The 25751-nt window shown below is 42.8% G+C and overlaps 1 protein-coding gene across 1 annotated transcript in view; it reads left to right on the top strand.

Annotated features, from left to right (window-relative positions):
* Positions 1-25497, top strand: part of DMBT1 (deleted in malignant brain tumors 1) — a gene marked incomplete at its 3' end in the record, with an annotated part of 41884 nt that extends 16387 nt beyond the window's left edge. The window contains exons 5-11 of the mRNA XM_069755013.1: positions 8413-8730; positions 17074-17385; positions 19122-19439; positions 21180-21427; positions 23251-23544; positions 24752-24779; positions 25283-25497. Coding sequence (XP_069611114.1) covers positions 8413-8730; positions 17074-17385; positions 19122-19439; positions 21180-21427; positions 23251-23544; positions 24752-24779; positions 25283-25497 — 1733 coding nt within the window. The remainder of the gene's footprint in view (positions 1-8412; positions 8731-17073; positions 17386-19121; positions 19440-21179; positions 21428-23250; positions 23545-24751; positions 24780-25282) is intronic.
* Between the last annotated feature and the right edge of the window lie 254 nt (positions 25498-25751).

Below are 25751 nucleotides of genomic sequence, written 5' to 3'. Positions count from 1 at the left end.
ACTCAAACAATAAATAGTTTTTATAAGAAAATCTTAAAGGACTGGAGGTACTTTGGTTCCTTCCCCATTAAGTCCAAAATATTAAGAGGTTTTATGTGGTAGTAGGATGCCTTTGTGAAGTCATTGACACAACAATAATAAGATGCTGATGGGTTTCTGTTACAGGGCTTTATTCCACATATTAATTATTAATGTAATGTTTGACTAACAATAACCAATATTTGGCTAATATTAGATTAGGAAATGTGTCTTCCTGCCTGCACCAGAATATTAGCACAAACTATTTAGATTAGAAAATGTGGCCTCCTATTAGCACAAACGATATAGATTAGGAAATGTGGTCTTCTGCCTGCACCAGAATATTCGCACAAACTATTTAGATTAGGAAATGAGGCCTACTGCGTACACCACAAAAATAGAGCAGAAGATTTAGTGTGTCTGGAATAAACTGTTGTCAGAAAGGATTCAGATTAAAAAATGTAGGCTGGTGTCTGGACCACACTATTAGCTAAAAGGATTTAGATTCTGAAATGTGATGACAAGCCTGCAAGACAGTATTAGCACAAATAATTTAGATAAAGAAATGTGACCTCCTTTCTGCACCACAAAATCTTAGCCCAAACAAGTTTGATTACGAAATGTGACATCCTGCTGGCACCACAATATTAGCCCAAAAGATCATGATTGGGAAATGTGGCTTTCTGCCTGCACCACAATATTAGCCCAAACTATTTTCATTAGGAAATCTGGCCTCCTGCCTACACCACAATGTTAGTGCAAACGATTTTGAATAGGAAATGTAGCCTCCTTCCTGCACCAAAATATTAATCCAATTAATTGTGATTAGGAAATGTGGCGCCCTGCCTGCACCACACTATTAGCAAAATCATTTTAGATGAAGGAAGGTTGATTTTACCCAGGATCCAATATAGCTGAAGAAACTGACACTAAACTGCATTTCTAACTATCTGAAAACTTGCAGCAGCCACTGTAGCAGCCTCTCTGTACTGTTACACTGACAAAATCATGCCACCAAAACTACATATCCGCTTTTTTATAAGGAGAGGGTCATGTGATTTTTGCAACCAATTACAGAAGCCCTTGTGTCTGGACATTGTGGAAGGTATTTGTGGTGTGATCGTCTGCCAGAATCTACACACATTAAGTTAACATAAAGAGAAAAAATTAAAAAAGAAAAACAGTCCGCCGTTCCTCTGACCTTTCAACACTAAATCCCCTCATTAAAGACCCCCCCACCTCGCTCAACATACAGCACCACTATCCTAGCCAAAGTCCTAGCAAAAGCATTAGTGGAAACACAATCATTTACTGAACTGTTCCTGAATTCTGCTGACTTTAAGGGAAAATGCTCTTAAATCCATGCACGAATCCAAATGAGCTATGTTCGTGCCAAATTTGAGATTGCTGAAAGTTTTCTGGATAAGTCCGCTCATCACTATTTATAAAGAATTTTTTTAACATGTATTTAGGTTTTAAACACTACAAAGGGCTGAAAAGGCAGGGTATTTAGTAACAATAATACAAATGCTTTATAGGGGACCTGTCAGGTTCCCTTTAAGATAATTTATAATACATTGTTTTTAGAAATGACCATTCTCCTTTTTTTTAGGTTCAGGTTCAGACTTGTCTATAAGACTGGTAAATGGCAATGGTCAATGTAACGGTCGTGTAGAAATCCTCCATAATGGAGCATGGGGAACTGTGTGTGATGATTATTGGGATATTAATGCTGCACAAGTTGTATGCCGTCAGTTAAATTGTGGCCAAGCTCTTGCATTTAATGGCAGTGCTGCATTTGGCCAAGGACAAGGAGTAATTGTATTGGATGATGTGCAATGCACCGGCAATGAACAACACGTATGGGACTGTCTACACCAACCATTTACAGTGCATAACTGTGGACATAATGAAGATGCTGGAGTCGTCTGCTCAGGTATATTTTCGAAATGATGAAATCTTATACAATCATCTGATATCATATGTTGTTTGCATAGATGTTCAAGTAATCCACATTTCATATTTTCTACTACTGAGGGAAACTCAAACAATAAATAGTTTTTATAAGAAAATCTTAAAGGACTGGATGTACTTTGGTTCCTTCCCCATTAAGTCCAAAATGTTAAGAGGTTTTATGTGGTAGTAGGATGCCTTTGTGAAGTCATTGACACAACAATAATAAGATGTTGATGGGTTTCTGTTACAGGGCTTTATTCCACATATTAACCCCTTCCCGACCTTTGACGCCACGTCGGCGTCATGAAAGTCGATGCCAATCCGACCCATGACGCCTATGTGGTGTCATGGAAAGATCGCGTCCCTGCAGATCGGGTGAAAGGGTTAACTCCCATTTCACCTGATCTGCAGGGACAGGGGGAGAGGTAGTTTAGCCCAAGGGGGGTGGCTTCACCCCCTCGTGGCTATGATCGCTCTGATTGGCTGTTGAATGTGAAACTGCCAATCAGAGCGATTTGTAATATTTCACCTATTATAACAGGTGAAATATTACAATCCAGCCATGGCCGATGCTGCAATATCATCGGTCATGGCTGGAAATACTAATGTGCCCCCACCCCACCGATCGCCCCCCCAGCCCCCCGATCTGGCCGGTACACTGCTCCGGCTCCCCTCCGTCCAGTGCTCCGCTCCCCCCCGTGCTCTTGTCCGCTCTCCCGTGCTCCAGTCACCCCCCCGTGCTCCAATCACCCCCCCCCCCCTGCACTCCGATCCACCCCCCCGTGCTCCGTTCCACCCCCCTGTGCTCCGTTCCAGCCCCCCCGTGCTCGGTTCCACGCCTGCCACGCTCCGATTCCTCCCCCCATGCTCCAATCCCCCCCCCCGTGCTCCCCCCCACCCCATCATACTTACCTATCCTGCCGGGCTCCGTCCGTCTTCTCCCTGGGCGCCGCCATCTTCCAAAATGGCGGGCACATGCGCAGTGCGCCCGCCGAATCTGACGGCCGGCAGATTCGTTCCAAAGTGCATTTTGATCACTGAGATAGATTATATCTCAGTGATCAAAATAAAAAAAATAATAAATGACCCCCCCCCCCCTTTGTCACCCCCATAGGTAGGGACAATAAAAAAATAAAGAAATTTTTTTTCCACCAATGTTAGAATAGGGTTAGGGTTAGGGGTATGGTTAGGGGTAGGGTTAGGGGTAGGGTTAGGGGTAGGGATTTTTCAAAAATGATGCTGAAAAATCTCACACGAATCCGCAACGTGGGCACATAGCCTTAGGGTTAGGGTTGGAATTAGGGTTGTGGTTAGGGTTGTGATTAGGGTTATGGCTACAGTTGGGATTAGGGTTAGGGGTGTGTTGGGGTTAGTGTTGGAGTTAGAATTGAGGGGTTACCACTGTTTAGGCACATCAGGGGTCTCCAAACGCAACATGGCACCACCATTGATCCCAGCCAATCTCGTATTCAAAAAGTCAAATGGTGCTCCCTCACTTCCGAGCCCTGACGTGTGCCCATATAGTGGTTTACCCCCACATATGGGGTACCAGCATACTCAGGATAAACTGCGCAACAATTACTGGGGTCCAATTTCTCCTGTTACCCTTGTGAATCTAAAAAAATGCTTGCTAAAACATCATTTTTGAGGAAAGAAAAATGATTTTTTATTTTCACGGCTCTGCGTTGTAAACGTATGTGAAGCACTTGGGGGTTCAAAGTGCTCACCACATATCTAGATAAGTTCCTTGGGGGTCTAGTTTCTAAAATGGGGTCATTTGTGGGGGGTTTCTACTGTTTAGGCACACCAGGGGCTCTGCAAACGCAATGTGATGCCCGCAGACCATTCCATCAAAGTCTGCATTTCAAAAGTCACTACTTCCCTTCTGAGCCCCGACGTGTGCCCAAACAGTGGTTTACCCCCACACATGGGGTATCAGCGTACTCAGGAGAAACTGGACAACAACTTTTGGGGTCCAATTTCTCCTGTAACCCTTGGGAAAATAAAAAATTCTGGGCTAAATAATTATTTTTGAGGAAAGAAAACGTATTTATTATTTTCACGGCTCTGCATTATAAACTTCTATGAAGCACTTGGGGGTTCAAAGTGCTCACCACACATCTAGATATGTTCCTTTCGGGGTCTAGTTTCCAAAATGGGGTCACTTGTGGGGGTTTCTACTGTTTAGGCACATCAGGGGCTCTGCAAACGCAACGTGACGCCCGCAGAGCATTCCATCAAAGTCTGCGTTTCAAAACGTCACTACTTCAATTCCTAGCCCCGGCATGTGCCCAAACAGTAGTATACCCCCACATATGGGGTATCAGCGTACTCAGGAGAAACTGGACAACAACTTTTGGGGTCCAATTTCTCCTGTAACCCTTGGGAAAATAAAAAATTCTGGGCTAAATAATTATTTTTGAGGAAAGAAAACGTATTTATTATTTTCACGGCTCTGCATTATAAACTTCTATGAAGCACTTGGGGGTTCAAAGTGCTCACCACACATCTAGATAAGTTCCTTTCGGGGTCTAGTTTCCAAAATGGGGTCACTTGTGGGGGGTTTCTACTGTTAAGCCACATCAGGGGCTCTGCAAACGCAACGTGACGCCCACAGAGCATTCCATCAAAGTCTGCATTTCAAAACGTCACTACTTCACTTCCGAGCCCCGGCATGTGCCAAAACAGTGATTTACCCCCCCATATGGGGTATCAGCGAACTCAGGAGAAACTGGACAACAGCTTTTGGGGTCAAATTTCTCCTGTTACCCTTGGGAAAATAAAAAATTGCAGGCTAAAAGATCATTTTTGAGAAAATAATTTTTTTTTTTTATTTTCATGGCTCTGCGTTATAAACTTCTGTGAAGCACTTGGGGGTTCAAAGTCCTCACCACACATCTAGATTAGTTCCTTTGGGGGTCTAGTTTCCAAAATGGGGTCATTTCTGGGGGATCTCCAATGTTTAGGCACACAGGGGCTCTCCAAATCTGACATGGTGTCCGCTAATCATTGGAGCTAATTTTCCATTTAAAAAGCCACATGGCGTGCCATCCCTTCCGAGCCCTGCCGTGCGCCCAAACAGTGGTTTACCCCCACATATGGGGTATCAGCGTACTCAGGACAAACTGGACAACAATATTTGGGGTCCAATTTCTCCTATTATCCTTGAGAAAATAGGAAATTCCAGGCTAAAAAATCATTTTTGAGGAAAGAAAAATTATTTCTTATTTTCATGGCTCTGCGTTATAAACTTCTGTGAAGCACCTGGGGGTTTAAAGTGCTCAATATGCATCTAGATAAGTTCCTTGGGGGGTCTAGTTTCCAAAACGGGGTCACTTGTGGGGGAGCTCCAATGTTTAGGCACACAGGGGCTCTCCAAACGCGACATGGTGTCCGCTAACAATTGGAGCTAATTTTCCATTCAAAAAGTCAAATGGCGCGCCTTCCCTTCCGAGCCCTGCCGAGTGCCCAATCAGTGGTTTACCCCCAAATATGAGGTATCGGCGTACTCGGGAGAAATTGCCCAACAAATTTTATGATCCATTTTATCCTACTGCCCATGTGAAAATGAAAAAATTGAGGCGAAAAGAATTTTTTTGTGAAAAAAAGTACTTTTTCATTTTTACAGATCAATTTGTGAAGCACCTGAGGGTTTAAAGTGCTCACTAGGCATCTAAATAAGTTCCTTGGGGGGTCTAGTTTCCAAAATGGGGTCACTTGTGGGGGAGCGCCAATGTTTAGGCACACAGGAGCTATCGAAACGCGACATGGTGTCCACTAACGATGGAAATAATTTTTCATTCAAAAAGTCAAATGGCGCTCCTTCCCTTCCGAGCCTTACCATGTGCCCAAACAGTGGTTTACCCCCATATGTGAGGAATTGGTGTACTCAGGAGAAATTGCCCAACACATTTTAGGATCCATTTTATCCTGTTGCCCATGTGAAAATGAAAAAATTGAGGCTAAAATAATTTTTTTGTGAAAAAAAAGTACTTTTTCATTTTTACGGATCAATTTGTGAAGCACCTGGGGGTTCAAAGTGCTCACTATGCATCTAGATAAGTTCCTTGGGGCGTCTAGTTTCCAAAATGGGGTCACTTGTGGGGGAGCTCCAATTTTTAGGCACACGGGGGCTCTCCAAATGTGACATGGTGTCCGCTAAAGAGTGGAGCCAATTTTTGATTCAAAAAGTCAAATGGCGCTCCTTCCCTTCCAAGCCCTGCCGTGCGCCCAAACAGTGGTTTACCCCCACATATGAGGTATCAGCGTACTCAGGACAAATGGGACAACAACTTTCGTGGTTCAGTTTCTCCTTTTACCATTGGGAAAATAAAAAAATTGTTGCTAAAAGATAATTTTTGTGACTAAAAAGTTAAATGTTCATTTTTTCCTTCCATGTTGCTTCTGCTGCTGTGAAGCACCTGAAGGGTTAATAAACTTCATGAATGTGGTTTTGAGTACCTTGAGGGGTGCAGTTTTTAGAATGGTGTCACTTTTGGGTATTTTCAGCCATATAGACCCCTCAATCTGACTTCAAATGTGAGGTGGTCCCTAAAAAAAATGGTTTTGTAAATTTCGTTGTAAAAATGACAAATCGCTGGTCAAATTTTAACACTTATAACTTCCTAACAAAAAAAAATTTTGTTTCCAAAATTGTTCTGATGTAAAGTAAACATGTGGGAAATGTTATTTATTAACTATTTTGTGTCACATATCTCTCTGGTTTAACAGAATAAAAATTCAAAATGTGAAAATTGCGAAATTTTCAAAATTTTCGACAAATTTCCGTTTTTATCACAAATAAATGCAGAATTTATTGACCTAAATTTACCACTAACATGAAGCACAATATGTCACGAAAAAACAATCTCAGAACCGCTAGTATCCGTTGAAGCGTTCCTGAGTTATTACCTCATAAAGGGACACTGGTCAGAATTGCAAAAAACGGCAAGGTCTTTAAGGTCAAAATAGTCTGGGTCATGAAGGGGTTAATTATTAATGTTATGTTTGACTAACAATAACCAATATTTGGCTAATATTAGATTAGGAAATGTGTCCTCCTGCCTGCACCAGAATATTAGCACAAACTATTTAGATTAGAAAATGTGGCCTCCTATTAGCACAAACGATATAGATTAGGAAATGTGGTCTTCTGCCTGCACCAGAATATTCGCACAAACTATTTAGATTGGGAAATGTGGCCTCCTGCGTACACCACAAAAATAGAGCAGAAGATTTAGTGTGTCTGGAATAAACTGTTGTCAGAAAGGATTCAGACTAAAAAATGTAGGCTGGTGTCTGGACCACACTATTAGCTTAAAGGATTTAGATTCTGAAATGTGATGACAAGCCTGCAAGACAGTATTAGCACAAATAATTTAGATAAAGAAATGTGACCTCCTTTCTGCACCACAAAATCTTAGCCCAAACAAGTTTGATTAGGAAATGTGACATCCTGCTGGCACCACAATATTAGCCCAAAAGATCATGATTGGGAAATGTGGCTTTCTGCCTGCACCACAATATTAGCCCAAACTATTTTCATTAGGAAACCTGGCCTCCTGCCTACACCACAATGTTAGTGCAAACGATTTTGAATAGGAAATGTAGCCTCTTTCCTGCACTAAAATATTAATCCAATTAATTGTGATTAGGAAATGTGGCGCCCTGCCTGCACCACACTATTAGCACAATCATTTTAGATGAAGGAAGGTTGATTTTACACAGGATCCAAACTAGCTGAAGAAACTGACACTAAACTGCATTTCTAACTATCTGAAAACTTGCAGCAGCCACTCTAGCAGCCTCTCTGTACTGTTACACTGACAAAATCATGCCACCCAAACAACATATCCACTTTTTTATAAGGAGAGGGTCATGTGATTTTTGCAACCAATTACAGAAGCCCTTGTGTCTGGACATTGTGGAAGGTTTTTGTGGTGTGATCGTCTGCCAGAATCTACACACATTAAGTTAACATAAAGAGAAAAAATTAAAAAAGAATAACAGTTCGCCGTTCCTCTGACCTCTCCACACTAAATCCCCTCATTAAAGACCCCCCCGCTCAACATACAGCACCACTATCCTAGCCAAAGTCCTAACAAAAGCATTAGTGGAAACACAATCATTTACTGAACTGTTCCCGAATTCTGCTGACTTTAAGGGAAAATATTCTTAAATCCGTGCACAAATCCAAATGAGCTATGTTCGTGCCAAATTTGAGATTGCTGAAAGTTTTCCGGATAAGTCCGCTCATCTTTATTTATAAAGAGTTTTTTTAACATGTATTTAGGTTTTAAACACTACAAAGGGCTGAAAAGGCAGGGTATTTAGTAACAATAATACAAATGCTTTATAGGGGACCTGTCAGGTTCCCTTTAAGATAATTTATAATACATTGTTTTTAGAAATGACCATTCTCCTGTTTTTTAGGTTCAGGTTCAGACTTGTCTATAAGACTGGTAAATGGCAATGGTCAATGTAACGGTCGTGTAGAAATCCTCTATAATGGAGCATGGGGAACTGTGTGTGATGATTATTGGGATATTAATGCTGCACAAGTTGTATGCCGTCAGTTAAATTGTGGCCAAGCTCTTGCATTTAATGGCAGTGCCGCATTTGGCCAAGGACAAGGAGTAATTGTATTGGATGATGTGCAATGCACCGGCAATGAACAACACGTATGGGACTGTCTACACCAACCATTTACAGTGCATAACTGTGGACATAATGAAGATGCTGGAGTCGTCTGCTCAGGTATATTTTCGAAATGATGAAATCTTATACAATCATCTAATATCATATGTTGTTTGCATAGATGTTCAAGTAATCCACATTTCATATTTTCTACTACTGAGGGAAACTCAAACAATAAATAGTTTTTATAAGAAAATCTTAAAGGACTGGAGGTACTTTGGTTCCTTCCCCATTAAGTCCAAAATGTTAAGAGATTTTATGTGGTAGTAGGATGCCTTTGTGAAGTCATTAACACAACAATAATAAGATGTTGATGGGTTTCTGTTACAGGGCTTTATTCCACATATCAATTATTAATGTAATGTTTGACTAACAATAACCAATATTTGGCTAATATTAGATTAGGAAATGTGTCCTCCTGCCTGCACCAGAATATTAGCACAAACTATTTAGATTAGAAAATGTGGCCTCCTATTAGCACAAAAGATATAGATTAGGAAATGTGGTCTTCTGCCTGCACCAGAATATTCGCACAAACTATTTAGATTGGGAAATGTGGCCTCCTGCGTACACCACAAAAATAGAGCAGAAGATTTAGTGTGTCTGGAATAAACTGTTGTCAGAAAGGATTCAGACTAAAACATGTAGGCTGGTGTCTGGACCACACTATTAGCTAAAAGGATTTAGATTCTGAAATGTGATGACAAGTGTTAGGACTGGCGGAATGCACCAGGAGAGATGATATGGATGCGTTCGCAGTCCGGGGTCCACCGTGCAGGCGAAACCCGCTGCTAGTCAATGACAGACTATATGGCGGTACTTTAAAGTATACACACGTGGGTTAAACCTCACCCAGCGTGAAGAAAGCGATCCTGTTAAGTCACAGGACCGCAGTACCACACTTAGAGTGCGAGCAAGTAGTCAGCGAACTTAACCCCAAAAGGGATTGAAGTCCGATTAGACCCTTGCTGGCACAACACCGCAACTGGGTGTGTAGAGAACCTTATTAGAAATATATGAGCACAAGAGTGCGTGCGATGCCGCACTGACGGACGCCACTAACCACCCAGACTTGGGTATGAAAAGCGCAAGGCAAGCGCACGGCGCCGTACTGGCAGGCACAGCTACAGGACGCTGTGATGTGTGTAACATACAGATGGATAGTCGGGCGCTAGAGAGCTACCATCATCCGTGAGCAGACAACAACTCTAGGGAGGGATACTTAGGAGCTTTCATTCATCGACATACATCCATCTACACACACACATAATAATTGTACACTAGCGCATGGCCGTGCGGTCATGCGCAGTTTATATAGTTGCAGGACAGGAAGTGGCCACAGAAACTTTGCCCTTCCAAGACCTGCCAAGAGGACCAATGGAATGCGCTGCAGAGCCTGAGCACATGACCCTCGATCTCCAACGGGAGATCTTGCCCTGGGCATGCTCAGTGTGCGCAAACAAGGACTTAGTCCCAGAGAAGTCCGCTCGCCGCTGACCAGCACTGACTTTAATGGCAGGAGCTGAAGAAGCAGCAGTAACTCTGTGTACTGAGTGAGACCGAGCAAGACGCTGGGACCGGCGTCCCTGCTGAGCAGACTCCACTGCGGCTGGATAGGAATGGGAGACTGCAGCGGAGACGGCTCGAGATTCCCCCTGTGCAGAAGTGGGAACTCGAGACTTAACATTACCCCCCCTCCTAGGGCCCCCCTCCTTGGGCCTCGCTACGCTCGAAGGCAGCAATGAGCTGTGGGGCCCGAATGTTTTCAGCAGGCTCCCAAGACCTGTCCTCTGGACCATAACGCTTCCAATCCACCAGATAGAACTTTTTGCCGTGTACCACCTTGCACCCCAAAATAGCGTTCACCTCGTAATCGTCCGTAGACGAACCCGATGTCCCGGCAGATGACTCGGAAAACCGGGACATGTATATGGGTTTCAAGAGGGACACATGAAAGGTGTCGGTGATACCCAAGCGTGGAGGAAGAGCCAGGCAGTAGACCACAGGATTAACCTGTTCGAGAACCTTGAAGGGACCCAAGTAGCGAGGAGCAAACTTAGTGGACTCAACTCGCAGCCTGATGTTACGGGCGGAGAGCCACACCAAGTCGCCAGGGGCAAAGGTCGGAGCGGGGCGCCGATGAACATCGGCAGAGGACCTCATTCTCTCCTTGGAGGCCCGAATGGCATCCTGCGTGCGATCCCAAATGTCCCGTGCCTCCACAACCCAGTCTGCCACCCTGGGATCAGCGGAAGACACAGGCATGGGCACAGGAACACGCGGATGCTGGCCGTAATTTAAGAGGAATGGAGTCTGACCGGTGGAGTCGGCTACGGCATTGTTAAGTGCAAACTCTGCCCACGGTAGCAAGGATGCCCAGTAATTCCCATAAGGGATGGGGGCAGTGTTCTGGAATCACTGCGTTGAGAAACACGTGATGGTGTCTCGCGGTGTTGGATGTTTTGGTCTCCCCGAGGCCAATCATCTGTGCCTTTATAGCCTTTTTACTAGGCACTGCTCCTAATAGCCAGATTCCTACTCCACACTGATGAGGGGCAAAAACCCCGAAACAGCTGTCTGTGGATGGATACCATGCTTGGCATAGGTGGCTTTCCTTCATAGGATGCTGCCCTTCCCGTGGTTGTTCCTTCCTGGGGAAAGGCCTGGCTATTCACTGCTTGCGTCGAGAAACACGTGATGGTGTCTCCGCAGCTTCTTTACTTGCATCTGCATATTTCCCATAAGGGATGGGGGCAGTGTTCTGGAATCACTGCGTTGAGAAACACGTGATGGTGTCTCCGCGGTGTTGGATGTTTTGGTCTCCCCGAGGCCAATCATCTGTGCCTTTACAGTCATCCTGCCTGGCAGAAACAAAATGTCGCAGATATGTGACCAAGGTCTGGTTGGCCCTTTCTACCAACCCATTCGTCTCGGGATGATATGCTGAAGAGAGATTTAACTCAATACTGAGTAGACGACAAAGCTCCCTCCAGAATCGAGACACAAACTGGGGACCCCGGTCACTAACAATTTTGTCTGGCATACCGTGTAAGCGAAAGATATGCTTGATAAACAAGACAGCCAACGCCCGTGCAGATGGTAGCCGTGGAAGAGGCACCAAATGCACCATTTTGGAAAAATGGTCGGTGATCACCCAGATAATGGTGCAGTTACGAGACTTGGGTAAGCCCACCACAAAGTCCATCCCGACCATCTCCCAGGGCCTGTCCGCCACGGGCAGAGGATAAAGCAAACCAGCTGGTCATTGCCGAGGAGTCTTGTTCCTGGCGCAAGAGACACACGCCCGAACGTACTCCGCGACATCACGAGCCATATGCGGCCACCAGTATGTCCTCGCCAGTAGCTCAGATGTCCTTTTGGTACCAAAATGTCCACCCACCCTGGACGAGTGCGCCCAAGAGAGAACCTCCGGTCGCAAACTGGATGGAACAAAAGTCTTGCCCGGGGCACAGACTCCAGCGAAACCGGGGCCACGGTTCTCAAACTCTCGGTGGGGACAATAAGCCGAGGCTCCTCCTCCTCCTCCGCAGATGACACAACGGAGCGAGCGAGAGCATCGGCCCGAATGTTCTTCTCCCCAGAAAGGAAATGGAGGGTGAAATAAAACCGGGAGAAGAACAAGGACCATCTGGCCTGGCGAGAATTCAACCGCTGAGCTGTCTGCAGATACACCAAATTTTTATGGTCTGTGAAGACTTGGAAGGGAAAACCTGCTCCCTCCAAGAGATGTCTCCACTCTGAGAAAGCCAACTTCATGGCTAGCAACTCCCTGTCCCCGATGGAATAATTCCTCTCTGCTGGTGCGAAGGTCTTGGAGATAAAGAAGCAAGGATGCTTCCGACCTTGAGCATCCTTTTGGAAGAGGACTGCTCCAGCACCAACAGAAGAGGCATCCACCTCCATGATAAATGGCTTATCAACATCGGGGCGATGAAGAATGGGAGCGCTAGCGAAGTGTGACTTTATAGAGATAAAGGCCTTGGAGACTTCCTCAGACCACAATTTGGGATTCGCCCCCTTCTTGGTGAGGGCAACCAAGGGAGCTACCAAAGTTGAGAAGTGCGGGATGAACTGGCGATAATAATTGATGAACCCCATAAAGCGCTGCACCGCTTTAAGAGAATGGGGTTCCTGCCAGTCCATCACAGCCTGTAGTTTGGCAGGATCCATAGCCAATCCCTGGGCTGAGATGATGTAGCCTAGGAAAGGTAAGGACTCCTGCTCAAACATACACTTCTCCAACTTGGCATAGAGGGAGTTTGCCCGTAGGAGGTCGAAGACTTTGCAAACATCTCTCCGGTGGGAGTCAATATCTGGAGAGTAGATGAGAATATCATCCAGATAGACTACGACCGAGGTGGAAAGCATATCCCGGAAGATATCGTTCACAAAGTCTTGGAAAATGGCTGGGGCATTACAGAGCCCGAAGGGCATCACCAGATATTCATAGTGCCCATCCCTGGTGTTAAAAGCCGTCTTCCATTCGTCCCCCTCACGGATGCGAATCAGGTTGTAAGCACCCCGCAGATCTAATTTAGTAAATACCCTTGCTCCCAGAAGCCTATCGAATAGCTCAGATATCAAAGGCAAAGGGTACTTATTCTTAACGGTGATGGCGTTAAGACCCCTGTAGTCTATGCATGGACGCAATTCCCCACTCTTCTTCTGCACGAAGAAGAACCCTGCCCCATCAGGTGCCACTGACTTCCTGATGAACCCTCTTGCCAGATTTTCCTGGATGTACTGTGACATTGCCTCCGTCTCCGGGAGAGATAGCGGATAGACTCGACCCCGGGGAGGCTCAGCACCAGGCAAGAGGTCAATAGGACAGTCATAGGGGCGATGGGGCGAAAGGGTCTCCGCCGCCTTTTTGGAGAACACGTCTGCATAAGACCAATACTGCTTGGGGAGAGAGGATAGATCTGCGGGTACCTCTGTTGTAGCAACCTGAACGCACTCCCTCTGACACCAACCCCCACAAGATTCACCCCATCCCAGAATTCTGCCTGAGGACCACTCGATATGAGGAGAGTGGTACCGTAGCCAAGGTATTCCCAACAGGACCTCATCAATTCCCTCTGGAATGACGAGCAGAGAAATAATATCCTGATGAGATGGCGACATGGACAGAGTAAAAGGGATGGTCTGGTGTGTTATCTGTGAGGGCAGAGTCGACCCATTCACCACTAGTACCGTTACAGGTTGAGCTAGCATAACCAAAGGTATTGCGTGGCGTTGGGCGAAGGCAGAAGACATAAAATTTCCCTCCGCCCCAGAATCCACGCAGAGCTCTACCGAGTGGGAGAATGAGCCTATAGTAATTGTCCCCTTAAAGGACAATTTAGAGGCAAACGTCGCCGTGTCTAGTGTACCACCACCTACGACCACTAGACGCTGACGTTTCCTCGTCCGCTGAGGACATCTGGTGGCTAAATGTCCAGACTGCTGGCAAACATGACAGACCCTGAGTGCACAAGTGGTCCGGGACTTAGATCCGGCTAGTGACACTCCCATGGCCTCATGTGACTCAGGAACCAGGACCGGAGATTCCAGAGGTTTGGCGAAAGTAGGAGCCAGCCGAAACCTCTGCCTACACTGGGCTCGCTCTAACCTCCGCTCGTTAAAACGGAGGTCAATTCGAGTGGAGACTGTTATTAGCTCCTACAGTGTGGCAGGAATCTCCCTAGTGGCCAGAGCGTCCTTTACGTGGTCAGCCAAGCCCCTCCAAAATATGGGGATAAGAGCTTTATCCGACCATTCCAGCTCAGATGCTAAAGTGCGGAATTGGACGGCAAAATGACTGACCAAGGACTCACCCTGAGTTAATGCCAGCAGTTGAAGCGCAGTATCATGGGTGACTTGAGGTCCTAAAAAGACCTGTTTCTAAGTGCTCAAAAACAGGGGAGCACTCTGCACCACATGATCGTTACGTTCCCACAGCGGCGTAGCCCATTCCAACGCCCTGTCTGACAATAGAGACACAATAAATCCCACCTTAGCCCGCTCTGTGGGGAAACGTGCAGCCAGAAGCTCGAGATGAATAGAGCACTGACGCACAAATCCCCTACAAAATTTGCTATCACCAGAAAATTTTTCTGGCAGCGGGAGGCGAGAAAATGTCGGAACAGGGGTGGCAATGAACAAAGTTGCTGCAGCCACGCTGGCAGCCTGTACAGCAACTGCGGTAACATCCACAGCTGAGGTTGCGCTCTCGAGAGCTGCCAACCTACCCTCCAGCTGCTGTATATACCGCAAGGATTGCTGTTTGTCCGTCATCACTAGCCAGACCCTGGCGCTAGTGTAATGTTAGGACTGGCGGAACGCACCAGGAGAGATGATATGGATGCGTTCGCAGTCCGGGGTCCACCGTGCAGGCGAAACCCGCTGCTAGTGAATGACAGACTATATGGCGGTACTTTAAAGTATACACACGTGGGTTAAACCTCACCCAGCGTGAAGAAAGCGATCCTGTTAATTCACAGGACCGCAGTACCGCACTTAGAGTGCGAGCAAGTAGTCAGCGAACTTAACCCCAAAAGGGATTGAAGTCCGATTAGACCCTTGCTGGCACAACACCACAACTGGGTGTGTAGAGAACCTTATTAGAAATATATGAGCACAAGAGTGCGTGCGATACCGCACTGACGGACGCCACTAACCACCCAGACTTGGGTATGGAAAGCACAAGGCAAGGGCACGGCGCCGTACTGGCAGGCACAGCTACAGGACGCTGTGATGTGTGTAACATACAGATGGATAGTCGGGCGCTAGAGAGCTACCATCATCCGTGAGCAGACAACAACTCTAGGGAGGGATACTTAGGAGCTTTCATTCATCGACATACATCCATCTACACACACACATAATAATTGTACACTAGCGCATGGCCGTGCGGTCATGCGCAGTTTATATAGTTGCAGGACAGGAAGTGGCCACAGAAACTTTGCCCTTCCAAGACCTGCCAAGAGGACCAATGGAATGCGCTGCAGAGCCTGAGCACATGACCCTCGATCTCCAACGGGAGATCTTGCCCTGGGCATGCTCAGTGTGCGCAAACAAGGACTTAGTCCCAGAGAAGTCCGCTCGCCGCTGACCAGCACTGACTTTAATGGCAGGTGCTGAAGAAGCAGCAGTAACTTTCTGTACAGAGTGAGACCAAGCAAGACGCTGGGACCGGCGTCCCTGCTGAGCAGACTCCACTGCGGCTGGATAGGAATGGGAGACCGCAGCGGAGACGGCTCGAAATTCCCCCTGTGCAGAAGTGGGAACTCGAGACCTAACAACAAGCCTGCAAGACAGTATTAGCACAAATAATTTAGATAAAGAAATGTGACCTCCTTTCTGCACCACAAAATCTTAGCCCAAACAAGTTTGATTAGGAAATGTGACATCCTGCTGGCACCACAATATTAGCCCAAAAGATCATGATTGGGAAATGTGGCTTTCTGCCTGCACCACAATATTAGCCCAAACTATTTTCATTAGGAAATATGGCCTCCTGCCTACACCACAATGTTAATGCAAACAATTTTGAATAGGAAATGTAGCCTCCTTCCTGCACCAAAATATTAATCCAATTAATTGTGATTAGGAAATGTGGCGCCCTGCCTGCACCACACTATTAGCACAATCATTTTAGATGAAGGGAGGTTGATTTTACACAGGATCCAATATAGCTGAAGTAACTGACACTAAACTGCATTTCTAACTATCTGAAAACTTGCAGCAGCCACTGTAGCAGCCTCTCTGTACTGTTACACTGACAAAATCATGCCACCAAAACAACATATCCGCTTTTTTATAAGGAGAGGGTCATGTGATTTTTGCAACCAATTACAGAAGCCCTTGTGTCTGGACATTGTGGAAGGTATTTGTGGTGTGATCGTCTGCCAGAATCGACACACATTAAGTTAACATAAAGAGAAAAAAATTAAAAAAGAAAAACAGTCCGCCGTTCCTCTGACCTCTCCACACTAAATCCCCTCATTAAAGACCCCCCCGCTCAACATACAGCACCACTATCCTAGCCAAAGTCCTAACAAAAGCATTAGTGGAAACACAATCATTTACTGAACTGTTCCTGAATTCTGCTGACTTTAAGGGAAAATGCTCTTAAATCCGTGCACAAATCCAAATGAGCTATGTTCGTGCCAAATTTGAGATTGCTGAAAGTTTTCCAGATAAGTCCGCTCATCACTATTTATAAAGAATTTTTTTAACATGTATTTAGGTTTTAAACACTACAAAGGGCTGAATAGGCAGGGTATTTAGTAACAATAATACAAATGCTTTATAGGGGACCTGTCAGGTTCCCTTTAAGATAATTTATAATATATTGTTTTTAGAAATGACCATTCTCCTTTTTTTTAGGTTCAGGTTCAGACTTGTCAATAAGACTGGTAAATGGCAATGTTCAATGTAACGGTCGTGTAGAAATCCTCTATAATGGAGCATGGGGAACTGTGTGTGATGATTATTGGGATATTAATGCTGCACAAGTTGTATGCCGTCAGTTAAATTGTGGCCAAGCTCTTGCATTTAATGGCAGTGCTGCATTTGGCCAAGGACAAGGAGTAATTGTATTGGATGATGTGCAATGCACCGGCAATGAACAACACGTATGGGACTGTCTACACCAACCATTTACAGTGCATAACTGTGGACATAATGAAGATGCTGGAGTTGTCTGCTCAGGTATATTTTCGAAATGATGAAATCTTATACAATCATCTGATATCATATGTTGTTTGCCTAGATGTTCAAGTAATCCACATTTCATATTTTCTACTACTAAGGGAAACTCAAACAATAAATAGTTTTTATAAGAAAATCTTAAAGGACTGGAGGTACTTTGGTTCCTTCCCCATTAAGTCCAAAATGTTAAGAGGTTTTATGTGGTAGTAGGATGCCTTTGTGAAGTCATTGACACAACAATAATAAGATGTTGATGGGTTTGTGTTACAGGGCTTTATTCCACATATTAATTATTAATGTAATGTTTGACTAACAATAACCAATATTTGGCTAATATTAGATTAGGAAATGTGTCCTCCTGCCTGCACCAGAATATTAGCACAAACTATTTAGATTAGAAAATGTGGCCTCCTATTAGCACAAACGATATAGATTAGGAAATGTGGTCTTCTGCCTGCACCAGAATATTTGCACAAACTATTTAGATTGGGAAATGTGGCCTCCTGCGTACACCACAAAAATAGAGCAGAAGATTTAGTGTGTCTGGAATAAACTGTTGTCAGAAAGGATTCAGACTAAAAAATGTAGGCTGGTGTCTGGACCACACTATTAGCTTAAAGGATTTAGATTCTGAAATGTGATGACAAGCCTGCAAGACAGTATTAGCACAAATAATTTAGATAAAGAAATGTGAACTCCTTTCTGCACCACAAAATCTTAGCCCAAACAAGTTTGATTAGGAAATGTGACATCCTGCTGGCACCACAATATTAGCCCAAAAGATCATGATTGGGAAATGTGGCTTTCTGCCTGCACTACAATATTAGCCCAAACTATTTTCATTAGGAAATATGGCCTCCTGCCTACACCACAATGTTAGTGCAAACGATTTTGAATAGGAAATTTAGCCTCTTTCCTGCACTAAAATATTAATCCAATTAATTGTGATTAGGAATTGTGGCGCCCTGCCTGCACCACACTATTAGCACAATCATTTTAGATGAAGGAAGGTTGATTTTACACAGGATCCAATATAGCTGAAGAAACTGACACTAAACTGCATTTCTAACTATCTGAAAACTTGCAGCAGCCACTGTAGCAGCCTCTCTGTACTGTTACACTGACAAAATCATGCCACCAAAACAACATACCCGCTTTTTTATAAGGAGAGGGTCATGTGATTTTTGCAACCAATTACAGAAGCCCTTGTGTCTGGACATTGTGGAAGGTATTTGTGGTGTGATAGTCTGCCAGAATCTACACACATTAAGTTAACATAAAGAGAAAAAATTAAAAAAGAATAACAGTTCGCCGTTCCTCTGACCACTCCACACTAAATCCCCTCATTAAAGACCCCCCCGCTCAACATACAGCACCACTATCCTAGCCAAAGTCCTAACAAAAGCATTAGTGGAAACACAATCATTTACTGAACTGTTCCCAAATTCTGCTGACTTTAAGGGAAAATATTCTTAAATCCGTGCACAAATCCAAATGAGCTATGTTCGTGCCAAATTTGAGATTGCTGAAAGTTTTCCAGATAAGTCCGCTCATCACTATTTATAAAGAATTTTTTTAACATGTATTTAGGTTTTAAACACTACAAAGGGCTGAATAGGCAGGGTATTTAGTAACAATAATACAAATGCTTTATAGGGGACCTGTCAGGTTCCCTTTAAGATAATTTATAATATATTGTTTTTAGAAATGACCATTCTCCTTTTTTTTAGGTTCAGGTTCAGACTTGTCAATAAGACTGGTAAATGGCAATGGTCAATGTAACGGTCGTGTAGAAATCCTCTATAATGGAGCATGGGGAAGTGTGTGTGATGATTATTGGGATATTAATGCTGCACAAGTTGTATGCCGTCAGTTAAATTGTGGCCAAGCTCTTGCATTTAATGGCAGTGCTGCATTTGGCCAAGGACAAGGAGTAATTGTATTGGATGATGTGCAATGCACCGGCAATGAACAACACGTATGGGACTGTCTACACCAACCATTTACAGTGCATAACTGTGGACATAATGAAGATGCTGGAGTCGTCTGCTCAGGTATATTTTCGAAATGATGAAATCTTATACAATCATCTGATATCATATGTTGTTTACATAGATGTTCAAGTAATCCACATTTCGTATTTTCTACTACTGAGGGAAACTCAAACAATAAATAGTTTTTATAAGAAAATCTTGAAGGACTGGAGGTACTTTGGTTCCTTCCCCATTAAGTCCAAAATGTTAAGAGGTTTTATGTGGTAGTAGGATGCCTTTGTGAAGTCATTGACACAACAATAATAAGATGTTGATGGGTTTGTGTTACAGGGCTTTATTCCACATATTAATTATTAATGTAATGTTTGACTAACAATAACCAATATTTGGCTAATATTAGATTAGGAAATGTGTCCTCCTGCCTGCACCAGAATATTAGCACAAACTATTTAGATTAGAAAATGTGGCCTCCTATTAGCACAAACGATATAGATTAGGAAATGTGGTCTTCTGCCTGCACCAGAATATTTGCACAAACTATTTAGATTAGGAAATGTGGCCTCCTGCGTACACCACAATAATAGAGCAGAAGATTTAGTGTGTCTGGAATAAACTGTTGTCAGAAAGTATTCAGATTAAAAATTGTAGGCTGGTGTCTGGACCACACTATTAGCTAAAAGGATTTAGATTCTGAAATGTGATGACAAGCCTGCAAACAGTATTAGCACAAATAATTTAGATAAAGAAATGTGACCTCCTTTCTGCACTACAAAATCTTAGCCCAAACAAGTTTGATTAGGAAATGTGACATCCTGCTGGCACCACAATATTAGCCCAAAAGATCATGATTGGGAAATGTGGCTTTCTGCCTGCACCACAATATTAGCCCAAACTATTTTCATTAGGAAATCTGGCCTCCTGCCTACACCACAATGTTAGTGCAAACGATTTTGAATAGGAAATGTAGCCTCCTTCCTGCACCAAAATATTAATCCAATTAATTGTGATTAGGAAATATGGCACCCTGCCTGCACCACACTATTAGCAGAATCATTTTAGATGAAGGAAGGTTGATTTTACACAGGATCCAATATAGCTGAAGAAACTGACACTAAACTGCATTTCTAACTATCTGAAAACTTGCAGCAGCCACTGTAGCAGCCTCTCTGTACTTTTACACTGACAAAATCATGCCACCAAAACAACATATCCGCTTTTTTATCAGGAGAGGGTCATGTGATTTTTGCAACCAATTACAGAAGCCCTTGTGTCTGGACATTGTGGAAGGTATTTGTGGTGTGATCGTCTGCCAGAATCGACACACATTAAGTTAACATAAAGAGAAAAAATTAAAAAAGAAAAACAGTCCGCCGTTCCTCTGACCTTTCAACACTAAATCCCCTCATTAAAGACCTCCCGACCCCGCTCAACATACAGCACCACTATCCTAGCCAAAGTCCTAACAAAAGCATTAGTGGAAACACAATCATTTACTGAACTGTTCCCGAATTCTGCTGACTTTAAGGGAAAATGCTCTTAAATCCGTGCACAAATCCAAGTGAGCTATGTTCGTGCCAAATTTGAGATTGCTGAAAGTTTTCCGGATAAGTCCGCTCATCACTATTTATAAAGAATTTTTTTAACATGTATTTAGGTTTTAAACACTACAAAGGCCTGAAAAGGCAGGGTATTTAGTAACAATAATACAAATGCTTTATAGGGGACCTGTCAGGTTCCCTTTAAGATAATTTATAATACATTGTTTTTAGAAATGACCATTCTCCTTTTTTTTAGGTTCAGGTTCAGACTTGTCTATAAGACTGGTAAATGGCAATGGTCAATGTAACGGTCGTGTAGAAATCCTCTATAATGGAGCATGGGGAACTGTGTGTGATGATTATTGGGATATTAATGCTGCACAAGTTGTATGCCATCAGTTAAATTGTGGCCAAGCTCTTGCATTTAATGGCAGTGCTGCATTTGGCCAAGGACAAGGAGTAATTGTATTGGATGATGTGCAATGCACCGGCAATGAACAACACGTATGGGACTGTCTACACCAACCATTTACAGTGCATAACTGTGGACATAATGAAGATGCTGGAGTCGTCTGCTCAGGTATATTTTCGAAATGATGAAATCTTATACAATCATCTGATATCATATGTTGTTTGCATAGATGTTCAAGTAATCCACATTTCATATTTTCTACTACTGAGGGAAACTCAAACAATAAATAGTTTTATAAGAAAATCTTAAAGGACTGGAGGTACTTTGGTTCCTTCCCCATTAAGTCCAAAATGTTAAGAGGTTTTATGTGGTAGTAGGATGCCTTTGTGAAGTCATTGACACAACAATAATAAGATGTTGATGGGTTTGTGTTACAGGGCTTTATTCCACATATTAATTATTAATGTAATGTTTGACTAACAATAACCAATATTTGGCTAATATTAGATTAGGAAATGTGTCCTCCTGCCTGCACCAGAATATTAGCACAAACTATTTAGATTAGAAAATGTGGCCTCCTATTAGCACAAACGATATAGATTAGGAAATGTGGTCTTCTGCCTGCACCAGAATATTCGCACAAACTATTTAGATTGGGAAATGTGGCCTCCTGCGTACACCACAAAAATAGAGCAGAAGATTTAGTGTGTCTGGAATAAACTGTTGTCAGAAAGGATTCAGACTAAAAAATGTAGGCTGGTGTCTGGACCACACTATTAGCTTAAAGGATTTAGATTCTGAAATGTGATGACAAGCCTGCAAGACAGTATTAGCACAAATAATTTAGATAAAGAAATGTGAACTCCTTTCTGCACCACAAAATCTTAGCCCAAACAAGTTTGATTAGGAAATGTGACATCCTGCTGGCACCACAATATTAGCCCAAAAGATCATGATTGGGAAATGTGGCTTTCTGCCTGCACTACAATATTAGCCCAAACTATTTTCATTAGGAAATCTGGCCTCCTGCCTACACCACAATGTTAGTGCAAACGATTTTGAATAGGAAATGTATCCTCTTTCCTGCACTAAAATATTAATCCAATTAATTGTGATTAGGAATTGTGGCGCCCTGCCTGCACCACACTATTAGCACAATCATTTTAGATGAAGGAAGGTTGATTTTACACAGGATCCAATATAGCTGAAGAAACTGACACTAAACTGCATTTCTAACTATCTGAAAACTTGCAGCAGCCACTGTAGCAGCCTCTCTGTACTGTTACACGGACAAAATCATGCCACCAAAACAACATATCCGCTTTTTTATAAAGAGAGGGTCATGTGATTTTTGCAACCAATTACAGAAGCCCTTGTGTCTGGACATTGTGGAAGGTATTTGTGGTGTGATCGTCTGCCAGAATCTACACACATTAAGTTAACATAAAGAGAAAAAATTAAAAAAGAAAAACAGTTCGCCGTTCCTCTGACCTCTCCACACTAAATCCCCTCATTAAAGACCCCCCCGCTCAACATACAGCACCACTATCCTAGCCAAAGTCCTAACAAAAGCATTAGTGGAAACACAATCATTTACTGAACTGTTCCCAAATTCTGCTGACTTTAAGGGAAAATGCTCTTAAATCCGTGCACAAATCCAAATGAGCTATGTTCGTGCCAAATTTGAGATTGCTGAAAGTTTTCCGGATAAGTCCGCTCATCACTATTAAAAAATAATTTTTTTTAACATGTATTTAGGTTTTAAACACTACAAAGGGCTGAATAGGCAGGGTATTTAGTAACAATAATACAAATGCTTTATAGGGGACCTGTCAGGTTCCCTTTAAGATAATTTATAATACATTGTTTTTAGAAATGACCATTCTCCTTTTTTTTAGGTTCAGGTTCAGACTTGTCTATAAGACTGGTAAATGGCAATGGTCAATGTAACGGTCGTGTAGAAATCCTCTATAATGGAGCATGGGGAACTGTGTGTGATGATTATTGGGATATTAATGCTGCACAAGTTGTATGCCATCAGTTAAATTGTGGCCAAGCTCTTGCATTTAATGGCAGTGCTGCATTTGGCCAAGGACAAGGAGTAATTGTATTGGATGATGTGCAATGCATCGGCAATGAACAACACGTATGGGACTGTCTACATCAACCATTTACAGTGCATAACTGTGGACATAATGAAGATGCTGGAGTCGTCTGCTCAGGTATATTTTCGAAATGATGAAATCTTATACAATCATCTGATATCATATGTTGTTTGCATAGATGTTCAAGTAATCCACATTTCATATTTTCTACTACTGAGGGAAACTCAAACAATAAATAGTTTTTATAAGAAAATCTTAAAGGACTGGAGGAACTTTGGTTCCTTCCCCATTAAGTCCAAAATGTTAAGAGGTTTTATGTGGTAGTAGGATGCCTTTGTGAAGTCATTGACACAACAATAATAAGATGTTGATGGGTTTGTGTTACAGGGCTTTATTCCACATATTAATTATTAATGTAATGTTTGACTAACAATAACCAATATTTGGCTAATATTAGATTAGGAAATGTGTCCTCCTGCCTGCACCAGAATATTAGCACAAACTATTTAGATTAGAAAATGTGGCCTCCTATTAGCACAAACGATATAGATTAGGAAATGTGGTCTTCTGCCTGCACCAGAATATTCGCACAAACTATTTAGATTGGGAAATGTGGCCTCCTGCGTACACCACAAAAATAGAGCAGAAGATTTAGTGTGTCTGGAATAAACTGTTGTCAGAAAGGATTCAGACTAAAAATTGTAGGCTGGTGTCTGGACCACACTATTAGCTTAAAGGATTTAGATTCTGAAATATGATGACAAGCCTGCAAGACAGTATTAGCACAAATAATTTAGATAAAGAAATGTGAACTCCTTTCTGCACCACAAAATCTTAGCCCAAACAAGTTTGATTAGGAAATGTGACATCCTGCTGGCACCACAATATTAGCCCAAAAGATCATGATTGGGAAATGTGGCTTTCTGCCTGCACTACAATATTAGCCCAAACTATTTTCATTAGGAAATCTGGCCTCCTGCCTACACCACAATGTTAGTGCAAACGATTTTGAATAGGAAATGTAGCCTCTTTCCTGCACTAAAATATTAATCCAATTAATTGTGATTAGGAAATGTGGCGCCCTGCCTGCACCACACTATTAGCACAATCATTTTAGATGAAAGAAGGTTGAATTTGCACAGGATCCAATATAGCTGAAGAAACTGACACTAAACTGCATTTCTAACTATCTGAAAACTTGCAGCAGCCACTGTAGCAGCCTCTCTGTACTGTTACACTGACAAAATCATGCCACCAAAACAACATATCCGCTTTTTTATAAGGAGAGGGTCATGTGATTTTTGCAACCAATTACAGAAGCCCTTGTGTCTGGACATTGTGGAAGGTATTTGTGGTGTGATCGTCTGCCAGAATCTACACACATTATGTTAACATAAAGAGAAAAAATTAAAAAAGAATAACAGTTCGCCGTTCCTCTGACCTCTCCACACTAAATCCCCTCATTAAAGACCCCCCCGCTCAACATACAGCACCACTATCCTAGCCAAAGTCCTAACAAAAGCATTAGTGGAAACACAATCATTTACTGAACTGTTCCCGAATTCTGCTGACTTTAAGGGAAAATGCTCTTAAATCCGTGCACAAATCCAAATGAGCTATGTTCGTGCCAAATTTGAGATTGCTGAAAGTTTTCCGGATAAGTCCGCTCATCACTATTACATAATAATTTTTTTTAACATGTATTTAGGTTTTAAACACTACAAAGGGCTGAATAGGCAGGGTATTTAGTAACAATAATACAAATGCTTTATAGGGGACCTGTCAGGTTCCCTTTAAGATAATTTATAATACATTGTTTTTAGAAATGACCATTCTCCTTTTTTTTAGGTTCAGGTTTAGACTTGTCTATGAGACTGGTAAATGGCAATGGTCAATGTAACGGTCGTGTAGAAATCCTCTATAATGGAGCATGGGGAACTGTGTGTGATGATTATTGGGATATTAATGCTGCACAAGTTGTATGCCGTCAGTTAAATTGTGGCCAAGCTCTTGCATTTAATGGCAGTGCTGCATTTGGCCAAGGACAAGGAGTAATTGTATTGGATGATGTGCAATGCACCGGCAATGAACAACACGTATGGGACTGTCTACACCAACCATTTACAGTGCATAACTGTGGACATAATGAAGATGCTGGAGTCGTCTGCTCAGGTATATTTTCGAAATGATGAAATCTTATACAATCATCTGATATCATATGTTGTTTGCATAGATGTTCAAGTAATCCACATTTCATATTTTCTACTACTAAGGGAAACTCAAACAATAAATAGTTTTTATAAGAAAACTAGCTGAA

The sequence above is a fragment of the Ranitomeya imitator genome, chromosome 2, assembly GCF_032444005.1.
Source record: "Ranitomeya imitator isolate aRanImi1 chromosome 2, aRanImi1.pri, whole genome shotgun sequence".
Taxonomy (NCBI): Eukaryota; Metazoa; Chordata; class Amphibia; order Anura; family Dendrobatidae; genus Ranitomeya; species Ranitomeya imitator.
Note: the sequence above shows the minus strand (reverse complement) of the source record. Positions and strands in the feature narration are given on the sequence as shown.